The sequence below is a fragment of the Eptesicus fuscus genome, chromosome 21, assembly GCF_027574615.1.
Source record: "Eptesicus fuscus isolate TK198812 chromosome 21, DD_ASM_mEF_20220401, whole genome shotgun sequence".
Taxonomy (NCBI): Eukaryota; Metazoa; Chordata; class Mammalia; order Chiroptera; family Vespertilionidae; genus Eptesicus; species Eptesicus fuscus.
The window spans coordinates 41,964,268-41,981,573 of NC_072493.1; the positions used below are offsets into that span (position 1 = coordinate 41,964,268).

Consider the following 17,306-nt stretch of genomic DNA (forward strand, 5'->3'; position numbering starts at 1 on the left):
CCCGGAACCACGTGACGCGTGCTGGCTAACCAGAGGCCACGTAGCGAGGCGCGCGCCCGCCGGCCCCGCCCCCACACCGCCCCGTGACTCACGGCCTCCAATCGGTGACCCGATACTTCAACGCATGCGCACACACCGGCGTACGGCACCTCACTTTCTTCCGCTTGCGCCGCAAAACACCGTAGTGATTCTTTGTAAGCCAATCGTAGTCCCCACTGTCAAAGACCCGCCTCGAAGTGCAACCTTTTTGGATCCTCCTCTACCAATCAGCAGCCCCTCTACTCGGGTTCTTCCCGCCCTGCGGGCTCCAGTCAGCTGACCGCTGACTCTCACGTGACCCCTCCTATCCCCTTTGGGAAAACACTTCCCTCCCACTCCCGAGTTTGACAGTTCTCCTGCGCGGAGCTCCGCCTCCGTTCCTTAACCGGAGTCGCTCTCTTTCCTACGAGGAAGGAAACCTCTCTTGCGCCCTCTGCCGAGGGATGCTGAAACTAATTTGGGAAGGCGAGGGAAGCGCTTGAGAAGGGAAACAACTGAGAAGCGGTTCTCTAACTCCGGCTTCATTAAAAAAACGAAAGTTGGAGAGTATTAAACATTCAGATTTGAGCACACCTAGTATCCAGGGTGTAGTTTGTTTTTTAAACCCGAGTGAGGATATTTTTTCCATTGATTTAAAATATATATTTTTATTGATTTCAGAGAGAAGGAGAGAGAGAAACATCAATGATGAGAGAGAATCATTGGCTGCCTCCTGCATGCACCCTACTGGGGATGGAGCCCACAATCCTGGGCATGTGCCCTGACCAGGAACCGAACCATGACCTACTGGTTCATAGGTTGAGGGAGAGGGGAGGGGGAAGGGGAGAAGTCCACCTGAGAGACACACTCGATTAGTTGCCTCCTGCTCGCAGACCCGGTTGGGGCTGGGGATTGAACCTGCAACTGAAGTACATGCCCTTAACGAGGAATCGAACCTGCAACCCTTCAGTCCATAGGCTGACACTCCAACCACTGAACTAACTGGCCAGGGCCCAGATCATAGTTTTCCTTTTATCTATTTTAGATATATATTTTATTGATTTCAAAGAGGAAGGGAGAAGGAGAGATGAAACATCAATGATGAGAAGAATCATTGATTGGTTGCCTCCTGCACGCCTCCTACTGGGGATTGAGCCCACAACCCAGGCATGTGCCCTTGACCAGAATCAAACCTGAGACCCTTCAGTCCGCAGGCTGACGCTCTATCCACTGAGCCAAACCCGGTAGAGCCAGATCATAGTTTTTAATACCATTCTCCAATAAAAGGAACCAAGGCTCCTTGAATAAATGACTCTGTCTTGTAGTAAGTACCAGAAAGGAAGTGTGTTTATGTGTTTATGTGTCTCTGTCTCTCTCTCTCTCTCTCTCTCTCTCTCTCACACACACACACACACACACACATATACATAGGGTATGTCAAAGAGACACAGGAGCCAACTGACAGAGCTCCCAATGGCCAAAGCTGAACAATTCAGGCAACAAAATAAAATAGTATTGGATATAACCCGATGTATAAAATATCCATGAGCCCATGCTGATATAAATGAATAAATGGGAAAGAATAGACAAATATTCCAGGCAGGAGAATTCCAAATAAGTTATGTAGGCACTCTGCCCTCAAGGAGGTGGGCATAAGTCTCCACTCCTTAAATATGGACTGAGCAGTGACTTCCTTCCACAGAGTACAACATGGAAGGGAGAAGGACTGAGTTTACAGTGGAGAAGCCTGACAAACATTGTCCGCCAGGTGACTGAGGTTAACATCAACAGTGGTAAGTCACACTGACAGCACATACTCGTAATAAAATGTGATGAAAATGGCACTTCTCTTCTGTGGTCTTTCTTCCAGTCCAATCATGAGAAAAATATCAAACATATGCCAGTTTAGGTACATTTTCCAAAATACCTGACCAGAAGTCCTCAAGACTGTCCTCAAAAATAAAAAACTAAAAGTCTGAGAAACTGTCATAGCCGCGAGGAGCCTAAGCAAGCATGACTACTAAATGTATTGTGGTGTCCTGAGTGGAATCCTGGAACAGGAGAGGGACATGAAGTAAAAACTAAGGAAATAGGAATAAAGTATGGACTTCAGTTAAAATATTAAAACAAACATACCATACTAATGGAAGATGTTAATAATAGGGGAGATTGTGTGTGGGGATTTGGGGAAATTTCTGTACCATTTTCTATAAATCTAAAAACTATTCTAAGCAAACTTTTTTTAAGAAAAAAATTAAAGTTCCAGAGCCCTACCTCCAGTGATGCCAATTCTGACCATCAAGAATCTGTATTTTATTTTTACAGCATCTCCCTCTCTCCCCCACCCCGATAATTAGAAAGCAGATACTCCAGGGGCCACTAGTTGAGAAAACTGAGGATGTGAGGATGGGGCTTGGCTGAGAGGGCTGAGGCACACGAAACCGTCACCTGACTCTGTTCTTACATTCAAACACTCTCCTGGGCCGCCACTGTGGCTGCCACTGGCTCCTGCCCACAGATCAGGTGGGGGTGAATCTGAATGACCACAAGCAGTTTCGGTTCTGCATGTCTCAGCAGCACTAGTATAAAAGCTCCCATTTGTTTTAAGCTGTTACATTTCAGGGTAATTTGTTATGTGGCAAGAGACAACTAATACGACCCAACCCTGTTAAGCCAGAGTCTTTCATTTCTGGAGACATCGAGCTTAACTTGTGATTGAGGGTGGGATCCAGACAGTAGTAGTATAGCCTGAGTGTTCATGAAATAGTAGCTGCTTAGTTGCGATGGAGCGCCCTACCAAATGCTTAACTTACATTTTCTCATTTAACAGACACATGGGGGTAGACATTTTTCATCCCATTTCACAGAGTGAGGAAACTGATACTCAACTAGGGAAAGTGACTTGCTCAGGGTGACAGAGGAGGCGGAGTCAGGATGTAAGTTCTGGTTCACCCGATGCCTGAGCCCTTTCCCTTATTACCCACAATGCCCCAACTGCTCCAAACTCCACTCTCGCCTTCACCCCTCCTCCCTCCTCCCCTCGAATATTTACTTAGCTCAAATGTGGCCCCTCCGTGAAACCTCCTGACACTACCCTCCACCTTGCCCTCCCAGCCAGCCCCTCAGAACACAGCACTACTGTTACAGACACAACCACGCTCCATGCAGTCAGCCCTCCGATCTGTCCCTCCCCATCTGAGTTAATGACATCTACTCAGCTGCTCAAGCCCAAACCTCCCACACCGGCCTTGATCTGTCCTTCCTTACCACCCCTCCCCAAGATGTGCTACCCACCAACAAGTCGGCGCCTACTCCTAACCCAGCGATGGGCAACCTTTTGAGCTTGGTGTGTCAGACTTCGCCAAAAAACTGAGCACAACTCGGGTAGTGTGTCACTTTGAGGAAAAAACTAACTCCAAGACTCTAGTCGCAAATGTTTCATCCTCAGGAGCAGCAAATGTTTCATCCTCGGCATGCGGCCGCGTGTCATCAGAAATGGCTACGTGTGTCAGTGCTGACACGCGTGTCATAGGTTCGCCATCACTGTCCTAAACGCATCCCGAATCCCAGCCGAGACCACTTCATCTTGCCTTAGGGTCTCTACCTGCTCTCCACGCTTCTGATTTGGCCTCCTCCCACCTCCACGCAGCAGCCGGAGGTTTCTGACCCCCTCCACCAGTTTCCCGCAGCAGAGCTTGCTGTTCGCCTGGAATCCAGACCTCAGCCCCAGCAGCCTCCTCAGCGGGGCCTCCCTGGCCACCCACCTGACACCATGGCCACACCTGCCACTCCTAGGCTAGGACTTGGCCCTGCTTTATTTTCTTCATGTCACTAGGTGGTGGTCTGCCTACCCAGCAGTCATTTCTGCTTCCTCTTCTTTTCCTGGCAAACAGAATTGCAGCAGCAAACCCGAGGGAACACACTGGTTTTCCCCAGTCCTGTGGCCATTTCCCTTCCCCGTGATTCCCAGGGATCCGTTTAGAAATAAGCATGGGCTACAGTTCTGGCCCAGGAGACATGCGGGGCGTGCCGCTGGGGACTGCTACAAGCTTTCCTCACTCTTAAAAGGGGACACAGTGCCCAGCTGGTGTGGCTCAGCGACTGAGCGTGGACCTATGAGCCAGGAGGTCACAGTTTGATTCCTGGTCTGGGTACATGCCGGGAGGTGCTGACTCGACCTCATCTCTCTCTCTCTCTCTTTTCCCCCCTCTCTTCCTCTCTGAAATCAATAATAAAAAAATATATTTAAATACATTTTAAAAAGGGGACCCAAGGAAGGGAGGTGTGCAAAGAGTTGATTCTGGCTCAACGTCTGTGGCTGCCCTCCCCTGGCGGAGCTTGATTTCATGGCTGGCACCCACCACACGACCTACTTAAGCCTGTGCTGACTTTCTGTTACTTGCGGCCAAAAGCACAGCTATGATCCATTTCTAACGTCTCCTTTTTGCTTGTTTATTTCTGCTACCTTCCCGCGCCTAAAATGGAAGCTGCAGGGGGAGAGGGGCCCTTCCCTCTTGTGTCACTGCAGCCTGTCACGTGACTGGGCACTGCCGGGCACACGGTAGGGCATGTGTTGCTGAATGGATGCTCGAGGCCGCAGCTCCTCCAGGGCAGGGGCTCAGTCACTCATCTCTGGGGCTCCAGCAAGCGGCAGGGGCGCGAAAGCCTCTCAGGTCAAAGGTCAGGGAAGCCAGAAGACAGCCAGCCGCTCAAGAACCCAATTTAATAAGATTTACACGTCGACACGTACAAAAAACCTAACCATGTACAAGTCACTGCAAGACTAGGGGCTGGATCTGGAATGCAGAGCGAGCCCTGGAGGGGCCCCACACGTGCCATCTGAAGGTGTTGTCCCACTGATTCTACACTTGGCCTTCCCCAGCAATGGAACCAAACCCCAAACCGAGGCTAACGTTGGAGAGCTCCCAGGTCTAGGTGCCCCTCCCCCAGCCTCCCGGCGCCAGGAGTGGAACTGAGAGGAGGGAGACCATTACCCTAAAGGGACTGGAGCGCGGCAGGGACTTCGCAGCTGCCCGATGACCGGGCGCCTCCTGCCTCCTTATGGTCAAATGCCCACCGTGTCTGCAAGCTGGGCGGGCCCCTGGGGAGGGTGTGGGGAGGCAGAGGGTGCCCCAAACGCCTTGGAGAGGCTGCAGGAAGATATGGCAGAGCTGGGGCCCCCCTCCCCACTGCTGCCTGGGCCCCAAGCCACCTGCCCGGAGTCACCACTGCAGGGGCCCGATGTCAGCCCCCATCTCCTCCTCGTCGTCCTCCTCCTCCTTCAGCTGCAAGGGCTTCGCCGGCCATTTCACCCTGACGATGGGCTCCACGTGGTCCTGAAGCCGGTGCCGCTTCATGTGGGCATTTCGACTCTTAATCTTATCGAACACCCTGTGGAGTCACCAGAGGACGGGTCAGAGCGGGGGAGGGGTTGCCCCCGGGGGGAGGGTGGGGGACAGCGGTTTGCGTGCCTCCCGGAAGGGCCGGTACCTCTCACACTCTCTGCAGGGAAACACGCTCGGGCCCTCCGCGCTGCCGGGCCGCTCCGGGGTCCGCTTGGGGCCGGTGTTGGGGCTGGAGTTGAGGATGGACTCCCTCCTGTAGCTCTTGGTCTTTATCTTTAACTCGGGGGTTGGGCGGTGGCTAGGTCTCTCTCGAGGGCTGCACGTGACCTGCGTGGGGGCAGAAGCCACGTGCCTGTGCGGTGCTGACCCTCCGCCCTTACGAGGGACACAGGGCACAGACAGCCTCTGCGGGGAAACCCTCCCCCACCCCCGGCATGGGCGGGCAGCACTGAACTCCCCACGCCCCCGCCCCCTACCTTCGCCTCCGTCCTGTCTGCTTCATCCGGCTCTCTCCTGAGCCTCTTTTCCAGCCCCGGGGCTCGGCCGCAGTCGAACTTGATCATTTTTTTCCAGATGTAATAATACTCAACACACTGGGCGACGGTCTTGGTCTGGATCTAGGGAAAGAAAACAGAAACTGGCGATGGCCGCCCCCAGCCGGCCCTCGGACACGCTCCCCCTCTGGCGTGGCCTGCCCATCCCCTACACGGCAGCGTCCTCGGGTGATGAAGGGCTTCAGAGGGAGGTGACCACGGCCAGACCGTGTGAGCTGCCCACGCTGAGCAGCAAGGCCGCCCAGAGCGCCTCTGTGGGAAGGGGCACACGAAGGCTCACTGCAGGACGCTCACCGCGACATCAGCCTAAGGGCCCGTTTCCCACAGGGGCTAAAGCGAATGCCCTCATGCAGTGGCTACCACACAGCCTCTGCGAGGACTAGGGGCCCAGGAGGGGAGGAGGAGGTGTGGAGGGCACAGCTGATCCTGGGGCCTTCAGACCCCATTTGCTCCTCCCTCCACTAAGAAGCGAGCCCATCCTAACTAATAAAAGGGTAATATGCAAATCAACTGAACAGCAGACGACTGGTCACTATGACACACACTGACTACCAGGGGGCAGATGCTCAACGCAGGAGCTGCCCCTGGTGGTCAGTGTGCTCCCACAGAGGGAGCACCACTCAGCTAGAAGCCCTGAGCCGGGCTCATGGCTGGTGAGCACAGTGGAGGTGGTGGGAGTCTCTCCCACCTCCAAGGCAGTCAGACATCCCCCGAGGGCTCCCGGACTGTGAGAGGGTGCAGGCCAGGCTGAGGGACCACCCCCCACCCCCAGTGCACAAATTTTGTGCATCAGGCCTCTAGTTAACAATAATTCCTGTAGAAAGCAAACAGAATGGGGAAGTTTAACTGCTCTAGAAGGAAAACGTCTCAGGAAAATGAACCTGCTCATCTCATCACACCAGAAAACACATCCTCCTCGTGGTTTTTTCAGTGCTGTGTGCACTCACAAACCAGGGGTCACACAGGCATCCTCCGCCTAAAGAATATCCCGACGTTAAAGAAAAGGTGGGCTTTTGTTTCCAAACAAGACGGGACAACAGGAACCAGGTTTATTTCCCGTCCGAAACAATGACAAGCAACAGTCAAGGTCTATGAAACCATGGTTGACTGCTGGGCTCCACATGCTCCTGAAGCCGGTGCCTCATTGGTCGCAATTTTTTTCCCCGTAAGAAACTAAAATACCGGAGTCCCAACTTTCTGCCTTGAGAGTGTGATCAGGCCACAGCCTGGGCCCGGGGAGGGGGTGCCGGCAGAGACGGGCGGACTTCCTGAGTGGAGTTGAGGTGGAGTGGCACATCTGGGGAGACCAAGGTGGCGAGTCCACAGGATGAAGTACGGCGGTGGAGAGAGTGCCCCTCGGGTGTTCAGCAAAGTGCTGACCAGCACGTGCATAGGAGGAGACGACCCGGAGTTGGGTAAAGACCACGGAGAGGATTACAGGAAAAGGTGCCTATCGCTCACACAGGGCCAGGACCAGGGCCTGTCCCCCCAGCCTGGGTGGAAAACCTTGTAATTCATGAGGCATTGATAGTGTCATGAGAAGGGTCTTGCTTCAGTAGTGAGAAATAATGAACTCTAGACAAAATGCTGTTCTGATCCCATCTAAAAAAATTCTAAAAGCAATATTCAAAAGGAACAAGTCGTTTTCAAGTTCAAGAATATTTATAGAATTCAAAAACATCCAGTACCCAACCAGCTAAAATTCACAAAGTCTGGAATCCAATGTAAAATTACTGGGTATGCAAAAAGGAAAATATGACATGTAATGGGGAGGAAATGTAACCCATCAGAATCAACCCAGAATGAACACAGATGTTAGAATTAGCTGAGAAAGACATTAGAAGTTAACGTAAGTGTGTAATTTATGTTTAAAAAGTTAATAGAGTCGTGGAGGATGTAAAAGAGACCCACATAGAACTTTTAGAGATGAAAACACTGCATGGGATTAACATAAGATTAGACACTGCAGAAGGTCAGATTAGTGAACTTTAAGATACAACTATGGAAACCATCCAAAATGAAACACACGGAGAAAAAAATAATCAGTAAAAAGGAAAAGGGCATCAGTGCGCTGTGGCTGTGGAACAACTGCAGGAAGCCCAAGACACACCTCAGTGGAGTCTTCAGAGGAGAAGGGAGGGACACAAGCACTATCTGAAGAAATAATGGATGAAGTTCCCCCAAATTGGATGAACACCATAAGCCCACAAAGCCCAAGCACAAGAAAAAAAAATGAAGAAAACTACTCCAAGCCATGGCCTAATAAAATTGCTCAAAACCAGTGATAATGAGAAATTCCCAAAAACACCCAGCCACAGAAAAAAAGACATGTTATATATACAGACAACAAAGGTAAAAAAGAAATACATATATTGTTAGAAATAAAAGCAAGAGGAAAATAGAGCAACATCTTTAAATTACTTAGAGAAAAAAATTGTCAAGGTAGAATTCTATATTTAGCAAAGATATCATTCAGAAATGAAGGCAAAATAAAGATTCTTTGGCCATACAAAGCTGAAAGAATTTATTATTAGCAAACCTGCACTATAAGAAATGTTAAATGATGTATATTGATTTGCTTCTGGAAAGTGCTATCACATGGAAATATAGATCTACACAAACGAATGAAAATAACTACATGGGTAAATATAGGAAACATTATTTAAATCTCTCTAAAAACCAATCGACTGTTTTAAAAAATAGCAATGTATTGTGGGGTTTATAACATGTAAAGTAAAATGCTTAACAATAACAGTATAAAGGGTAGGAGGAGCCCTAGCCGGTTTGGCTCAGTGGATAGAGCGTTAGCCTACGCACCAAAGGGTCCCGGGTTCGATTCCGGTCAAGGGCATGTACCTTGGTTGTAGGCTCCTCTCTAGCCCAGGCCCTGGTCAGGGCTCATGAAGGAGGCAACCAATCGATGTGTTTCTCTCATATCAATGTTTCTCTCTGTCTTTTCCTCTCTCTTCCACTCTCCCTAAAAATCAATGGAAAAATATCCTCGGGTGAGGATTAACAACAACAACAAAATAAAAAAATAAAAAAATAAAGGCCAGCAGAAATGGAAGTATACTACTATAAGGTTTTCATTCTGCACATAAAGGTCTATCAAATTACTTGAAGATAGACTGTGATAAGTTAATGATGCAATGTATAAACTCTAAAGCAAACACTGAAGTAACCAAATAGAGTTACAGCCAATAAGCCAACAAAGGAGATAAAACATAATCCTAATATTTAACACATTAATCCCCAAGAAGGCAGAAAAAGTAGAAAGGGGAAATAAAGAACAAATTGGACAATTGGAGAACAACAACAACAAAAACCAAGATGATACACTTAAACCAAACCACCTCAATAATTACTTTAAATGTAAATGATATAAATACCCCAATTAAAAGGCCAAATATTTTCTATGGAATAAAAAAGCAACACCCAACACACATTGCCTACAAAACTGCACATCTTACCTTATAATAGACAAATATGCAAATTGACCGCACCTTCGCTACGCCCAAGCCACGCCCACCAACCAAGCCACGCCCATCAACCACGCCCACCAGGAAACCGTTACAGGGACGCTGGGGCCGGTGGCTTTCCGGGCGCCTGCTCCGATCGCAGGGACCCGGCTGGGGTGTGGTGCGGCCGAGCCCAAGGACCAGAAAGCCGCCTGGGGCTTTCCAGGCCTTGGGCGCCAGCAGGGTGCCTGCTCCGATCGGAGCAGGGACCCGGCTGGGGTGCGGTGCGGCCGAGCCCAAGGACCGGAAAGCCGCCGGGGGCTTTCCGGGCCTTGGGCGCCAGCCAGGTGCCTGCTCTGATGGCAGGAGCGAGCCGACCTGGGGGTCTGCTCCTGCAATCGGGTCGCAGGGACGCTGGGTGCAGCTGAGCCCAAAGCCACCGCCCAGGGCCAAGCCGGGACCCTGAAAGAAGGTAGAAGGCAGTGGCCACAGCCAAGGCCTGGGTCCCCGGTGCCGGCAGAAAACTGGTGCAGGCAGCCAGGTGAATGAAGGTCTATTGCACGAATCTTCGTGCAAACGGGCTACTAGTTAAATATAAAGATACAAATGGGTCAGAAGTAAGAAGATGAAAAAGATAATCATGCTAAAACCAATCATAAGAAAGCTAGAGTGGCTGGCTATATTAATATCAGAAAAAGTATATTTCAGAGCAAAGATTAAGAAAATAATTTAGCCCAACCAGTGTGGCTCAGTGATTGAGCATTGACCTATGAACCAGGAGGTCACAGTTTGATTCCCGGTCAGGGCATATGCCCATGTTGCAGGCTCAGTCCCCAGTATGGGGCGTGCAGGAGGCAGCTGATCAATGATTCTCTCTCATCATTGATATTTCTATCTTTCTCTCCCTCTCCCTGAAATCAATAAAAATATATTTTAAAAAGAAAATAATTTAATTGCAATCACAGGGTCAATTAATCAAGAGGAGGAAAGATTCCTAAATGTTTATGCATCTAAGTCAGAGCTTCAAAACACATGAAGCAAAAAATGATGTAACTGTCCTAGCTGGTTTGGCTCAGTGGATGCACTCTGGCCTGAGGACTGAAGGGTCCCAGGTTTGATTCCTGTTAAGGACAGGTACCTCGGTGGCAGGCTCAATCCCCGGCCTGGTCAGGGCATGTGCAGGAGGTAACCAATCGATGTGTCTCTCTAACATTGACGTTCTTCTCTCTCTCCCTCTTGTCTCTCCCCCTCCCTTCCACTTTCTAAAAAAAAAAATCAATGGGAAAATATCCTCAGGTGAGGATTAACAACAGCAGAAAAGATAGAACTACAAGGAAAAACAGACAGACCCCACAATTACACTGAAATATTTTAAATTTTTTATTTTTTTTAATCCTCACAGAAGGATGTTGCTTTTTACTGATTTTAGAGAGAGAGAAAGGAAGGGGAGATATATAGATAGACAGATAGATAGATAGATAGAAACATCGATGTGAGAGAGAACATTGCTCAATTGCCTCCTGTATGTGCCACGACTGGGGATTGAACCCACAACCTTTCGGGTGTATGGGACAACGCTCCAAACAACTGAGCCACCAGGCCTGGGCCAAATATTCGGACATCCCATTTTGAGTACTCGCTAGAACAAGTGGACAGGAAATGAATGGAAGACCTGAACCACAATATTAACCATCCTGAACTGACATTTATAGAACTCCACACAGCTACAGCAAAATACACTTTATTTAAAGGCACTCAGAACATTTGCCAAGATGCAGACTACGTTCTGGGCCATAACAAATGTTTAATACATTTAAAGGATTCAAGCCATATGAAGTCTTTCTCTGACCTCAATTACATCACATAGGAAATCAGTAACAGAAAAACTCTGGAAAACCCTCAAATATTTGGATACTAAATCATGTACTTTTCTACATAACTCACAGGTCAAAAAAGAAATCAAGAGAGAAATTAAAAAGTATTTTGACCTCAATACAAATGAAAACCCAGCATAGAAAAATTTATCAAACAGTACTTGGAAGGAAACTTATAGCACTAAAAACCTATAATAGGGAAGAAGGATGGTCTCAAATCAGGGGCCTCGGTTTCCACTTTTAGAAACAAACAAACAAAAAAAAGCAAATTAAACCCAAAGCAAGCAGAAGAAAGGAAATAATAATAGAGCAGAAATCAACTAACTAGAAAACAATCAACAAAACCAAAGGCTAGTTCTTTTTTTAGAAAATATATTTTTACTGATTTCAGAGAGGAAGGGAGAGGGAAAGAGAGAGAGATGGAAACATCAATGATGAGAGAGAATCATTGATCGCCTTGCCTCCTGCACACCCCACACTGGGGTTGGAGCCCCCAACCCGGGCATGTGCCGTGACCTCCTGGTTCATAGGTCGATGTTCAACTACTGAGCCACGCTGGCTGGGTAGTTGAACAATGGCTTTTTAAATTATAAACTGTTTACAAATGAGCAGAGAGGCACCCCTGCCTGGTCTCCTTCAGCTCTGGCTCGGCTGTGTGAGGCGAGGCCTTGTCTCCACAGCCCACCCATGTGCCTTACCGTCTTGTGTATCAGGTAGAAGTCCTTCTTGTGGGCGCAGAACGCCTTCTTAAAGAGCCTCTTCTCCATGGGAGTCCAGATGTCTGACCCTGTCGGGGAAACAGTCAAGGAGGGGAAAGACATTTCTCCTCTGGGCCCACAGCCATGGCTGAAATGCTGACCACCCTCCTTTTCAAAGTCCTGTCACCAAGCACCAATCCCGTGCCAAGCATTCTGCTAAGCCCCTGCTCTGCTTTCCCTCATACAACCCTCACAAACCCTGAGCAGGTGGGGACCGTTCCTATCCCCATTTTACAGAGGCAGCCACCGAGCCTTCCATTGGGTAAGAGACTTGCCACGGTAGGCGGCGACACCAGACCGCCTGACTTCAGGGCTGGTGTGTTGAACCCCTGACCTGAGCCCGCCTCCACCTCTCGGTGGCCAGAAGCATGCCCTTCCCGGCTGGGCAGAGCCTAGGAGGGAGCCACTGGCCAGGGGAAGGTGGAGTCCACGGAAGAATACAGCGCCCACTGAGTCGCCCTGCAGGGGGCAGGCCCTTCCGGAAAGGAGGGCAGAGCCACCAAGAGCACAAGCCGAGCTTGCCATCGCGGCTGACGGGTTTCGGGGTCTCAGCCAGGCGAAACCACGCTGGCGCCTCGCTCCAGTCACCTGTGTAGCGATAGTCGGTGAGTGGGTGAGTCTGCGGCTTCTGGGGTCCTCTGAGTAAGAGGGTCTCCAGGGCAACCTGGAACAAGAGGAGCGGCAGGCTACGTACTCACCGTCTCATTCATTCAAAACCACTTCCAGCCTTCCCCACCCCGGGCTGCTCCAGGCGCGGATGGTCCACGGACGGGCCACCACCTGGGAGGCGTCCATGGGCACGTCGACTGGATCCTGAGCACGCTTTTGGGGGCGGCTGACACTATGTTTTCGTAGCAAGATTTTCTTGTGGAGGAAACAGTGCGTGGATTTATTCGGGCTCAAGCTCCTTATTTTCTTCAAGGACCAGCATTTTGGGAGCACTGCCCTTGCCATGGCCCCACTTATTTGCTTCATAAAAGTTATTTGCTTCATAGCACTAATAAAGCCCCATGAAGAGAGGGGTTTTGTCCTGCTCACCAGCACAACCCCGGTCAGGACTGGCTGTGTCATGTGCAGGGCCCAGTGCGCAATGAAAACCTGGGGCCCTTCTATTCAAAAGTGAAGTATTTCAAGACGGCGGCGAGTGGGCCCTGCCCGTGCCACCGTCACCAGCTAGTCAGTGGGAGCCAACAGCTGTGTGATTACCCCACTGAGCACCCGCTGTGGCCTCTCTGCTGAGAAGCAGCAGGACTGTGGCTCTGGGTCCCTAACTTGTTAACTTGATTTTCCTCTCCCACTCCTCGGAGTTGGACTTTTTAAAAAATATATATATTTTTTATTGATTTCAGAGAGGAAGGAATAGGGAGGAAGAGTTAGAAACATCAATGATGAGAGAGAATCACTGATTAGCTGCCTCCCACACGCCCCCGCACTGGGGATCGAGCCCGCAACCTGGAAATGTGCCCTTGACGGGAATCGAACATGGGACCCTTCAGTCCGCAGGTCGATGCTCTATCCATTGAGCCAAACCAGCTAGGGCGAGTTGGACTTTTAATTTATTTTCTAAAACTCAGGATTGTGAGGAGGGGCAATTTGTAGACAGCAGAGGCATTTCAGTTATACCAGAGTTTTCACGCATGGGCTTGCGATGAAAAAGATACAGCTCAATAAATAAACCAGATCAATGCAGGACCAGGGTTTCGTCTACTAGGCTCCCCTCCCCATTGCCCCGGAGGGCTCAGAGGAACCCTGGGGCCTTGCTGTTTCCCTAAATAAATAACTGATTTACTGAGCCCGTGTCTGCTCATTCCCCCTTCGTGTTCAAGGGCCACGCCAATCCCAGAGCCGTGGGGGAGGATGAGTAGCCTTCCCTTCAGTTTTCATGGCTGCAAGCCCCACGCAGAAGGCACGCGGCAGACGCATGCAGCCCCAGCGCCAGGAGAGCAGGGGGCTTCCCAAGGCTCCTCCCAGCCGCCCCCGCCTCCCTCACCTGAACGTTGCCCTGGGCTTCGTGCAGGCAGTGCAGAGCGAGCTCCAGGTTGGTGCCCCCTCCCGGCATTACGCTGGAGCAGGCCACGTTGCAGAGCTCAGTCACTGTTTGCAGAAGTGGCCCCAGCACGGTGCAAGGGGGAGGAGACACAGGGAGTCAGCAAGGGCCAGGGAGGAGGTTCCCTGACAGCACAGACGGGGTCCCTCACATTTCAGCTCAAAGCAGACTGAGGGAAGGGAGGGCCCAGGAGGAAGGACAGACACCCTGCTCCTGGACAGCTACTGTGTGAGAAGAGCGGTGGGGGCAGGAGACAGCGGCATGGGAGAAGCAATACTGGACTGAGGGCTAGTTCTCCTCCCCTCTCCCCCTGCTTCTTGGTCACGGTGAGAACTGGGAGGAGAAACTCCTTGGAGATGGGGGGAGGCCTTGGGAAACTGGCCCCACAGCCCCAGCCACCTCTATCCTGCGTTTCCAGGTTGGTCATCACATCTCCCCACGGCTTCCAGACCAGAGAAGCTAAATGCTCATCGATTCCGGCCAGCAATCTGTCCTGGAGCTCCGGGATCTCAGCCTGAAACCGGCTTCCTATGTTGATGTGTCTGCAATGAGGTCACATACACAGACATGCGAGATACGCGTGACTAATTTGGGAACTGAAGATGCAAGGTGGGCCCTGCTCTGTGGAAACCCTCCACCATCTCCGCCGTGTGGAGTGTTGGTCACCCTGACCCACGTGCGTGCAATCCAGAAACCTCTCAAGGGGCATTTCCTTCCTTCCTCCAATTTCTTTTATTGCCAGATTTCTGGCCTCAGATGTCTCTCTTGGGGTCTAGGACAAGGGACGTACATGCTGATACCTGACATCAACATCCATGGCCACATCCATTTAACCACTGTGCCATCACCAATTCTACCTAGAACCCCAGGGTCTTGGGCATTCTTTCCCGATGGCCCCAACTATGGTATGTCTGGACAAAGGAATATTGAGGGAACTTCCCACAAGTAGCTGAAGAAAAAACCCACCACGCCTCTCCTGGGGAGGCTCTGGAGCTATCCCTGACCCCCGCCCCCTCCCCGGGATGCAGGAGCCCTGGGGAAAAACTGACACTGGAATGCAAGGAGGGTAAAAGCAGCCCCGCTTTGGAAGGACTCTCAGGTTCCGAGTCAGTCCCAACTCACGGTTCAATGCTGATTTTGGTGTCATCCTTCACCACACAGATGCCGAAAGAACCATCCACTTGATCTAGAAAACACACAACAAAAAGTCTCAAGAAGACACATGAGAAGCGCTCCACAGAGCCCCTTCTGCCTGCCTTCCCAGAGCAGAAAGGTTCTGCATAGTAGAAAGGGTCTTTGGAAAATTAAAGATAGAGTTACCATAGGATCTAGCAGTCTCTTTCCTGGTATTTATCCAAAATATCTGAAATCAGGATCTCGAGAGATACCTGCACGCCCATGTTCATTGCAACACTCTCCACAATAGCCAAAATGTGTAGATAATCAAAATGGCTATTGCCGGTGAGTGGATAAAAAAAAAAAAAGTGGTATAGACAGACATACAACAGAATACTATTTAGCTTAAAAAGGAAATTCTGTAATATGCAACAACATAGATGAACCTTGAGGACATTATACTAAGTGACTAAACCAGTCACAGAAAGATAAATACTCTATGAGTCCACTTATATGAAGTATATAAAATAGTCAAAGCCATATAATCAAAGAGTGCAAGGGTGGTTTCCAGGGCCTGAGGGAGTGGGAAACGAGTAGTTATTAACCAATGGGTGTTGAATTTTTAAGTAAGCAAGATGAGTAAGCTCTAGAGATGTGCTGTACAACATAGTCAAAATATTGTATTGCACACTTAAACGTTTTTTAAAAGGGTAAATTTCATGTCAACTATTCTTATCACAAAAAAATTAACTCTTGAAAAAAGATTGCATGGAAGGTGGATAGGACTTCTGAAAAGTACAGTAAGAAACTCAGCACAACAACAAATTAACTGATAAAAATTATATTAAAAACAGTAAGTTAAAGTCTCTGGAAGTTGTCTTAAAGGCATACAGCATTTTAAGAAAACTGACCAAATCTTAGCAAGAACAATGAGAATCTGTGACATCTGAGCCATGACCCATTCCCTTACCCACCTGGCCTCCAGCTCTGCAACATACTCTACCCAGAGTACTCTCATCCAGGTAGGTGCAGCCAAGGAGATGGGGCTTACTCTCCCCATAGTTCCCATGTTTACATACTTAAAGGGAGGTATAATAATAAGGTCTCATCAAATAAAGAATACCATTAAGAGGCATAAATTACAGAACCAAAATGAGGCTCAACGGATTTGAGCAGACAGGAGAAATGATCAATAAACTAACTTGCTGATAAATCAAAGGAGATAATGGAATCTAAAAACCAGAAAAAAGAATGAAGGAAAATGAAGAGAGCCTCAGAGAAATGTGAGCTATCATTAACTGCAACAACATATGTGTAATGGGAGGACCAGAAAAAGAGAAAGGGTCAAAAATATTTAAAGTGTTAATGGCTGAAAACGTCCCAAATTTGATGAAAAACAAGATATACATCTAAGAAACTCTATAAACTCCAAGCAGAATAAACACAAAGTGCTCTACATCCAAACACATTGTGGGCAAAATGTTGAAAGCCAAAGATAAAGATCTTAAAAGCCAAAAGAGAAAAATAACTTGTGACTTTCAAGGGCACCAGTAAGATTAACAGCTGAGCCCTAGCTGGTTTGGCTCAGTTGACAGAGAATCAGCCTTCGGACTGAAGGGTCCCAGGTTCAATTCTAGTCAAGGGCACATGCCTGGGTTGCGGGCTCGATCTCCAATAGGGGTCGTGCAGAGGGCAGCTGGTCAATGATTCTCATCATTGATGTTTTATCTCTCCCTCTCCCTTCCTCTCTGAAATAAATAAAAATATATTTTAAAAAAAGATTAACAGCTGACTTCTCATCAGAAATTACAATGGTCAGAAGGCAGTGGGATAACATGTTCAAATTGCTGAAATTAAAAAACTGTCAACCAAGAATCATATATTCAGCAAATTACCTTTCAAAATGAATGTGAAATAAAGACATTATAACAAAAATAAAAATAGAGAAAATCTATTGCTAACAGTCCTTTAGTACAAGAAATATTAAAGGTGAATTATGGTGAAGGGATTAAACAAATAAAAGAAAAGAAAGACTCACTGATACAGACAACAGCATGGTGAATGCCAGAGGGAAGTGGGTGGAGGAGGTGGAGGAGGGTAAAGGAGGGACAAGTGGTGATGGAAGGAGACTTGGGG

The 17,306-nt window shown here is 49.0% G+C and overlaps 1 protein-coding gene across 1 annotated transcript in view; it reads right to left on the minus strand.

Moving 5' to 3' along the window:
• Window positions 1–4,722: 4,722 nt before the first annotated feature.
• ZNF541 (zinc finger protein 541) overlaps window positions 4,723–17,306 on the minus strand; it is a 28,691-nt gene continuing 16,107 nt past the window's right edge. The window contains exons 8-15 of the mRNA XM_008154419.3: window positions 15,177–15,240; window positions 14,454–14,596; window positions 13,998–14,101; window positions 12,596–12,671; window positions 11,948–12,036; window positions 5,840–5,980; window positions 5,509–5,690; window positions 4,723–5,409 (exon numbers count right to left, since the gene is read on the minus strand). Coding sequence (XP_008152641.2) covers window positions 5,241–5,409; window positions 5,509–5,690; window positions 5,840–5,980; window positions 11,948–12,036; window positions 12,596–12,671; window positions 13,998–14,101; window positions 14,454–14,596; window positions 15,177–15,240 — 968 coding nt within the window. The 3' untranslated portion in view covers window positions 4,723–5,240. The remainder of the gene's footprint in view (window positions 5,410–5,508; window positions 5,691–5,839; window positions 5,981–11,947; window positions 12,037–12,595; window positions 12,672–13,997; window positions 14,102–14,453; window positions 14,597–15,176; window positions 15,241–17,306) is intronic.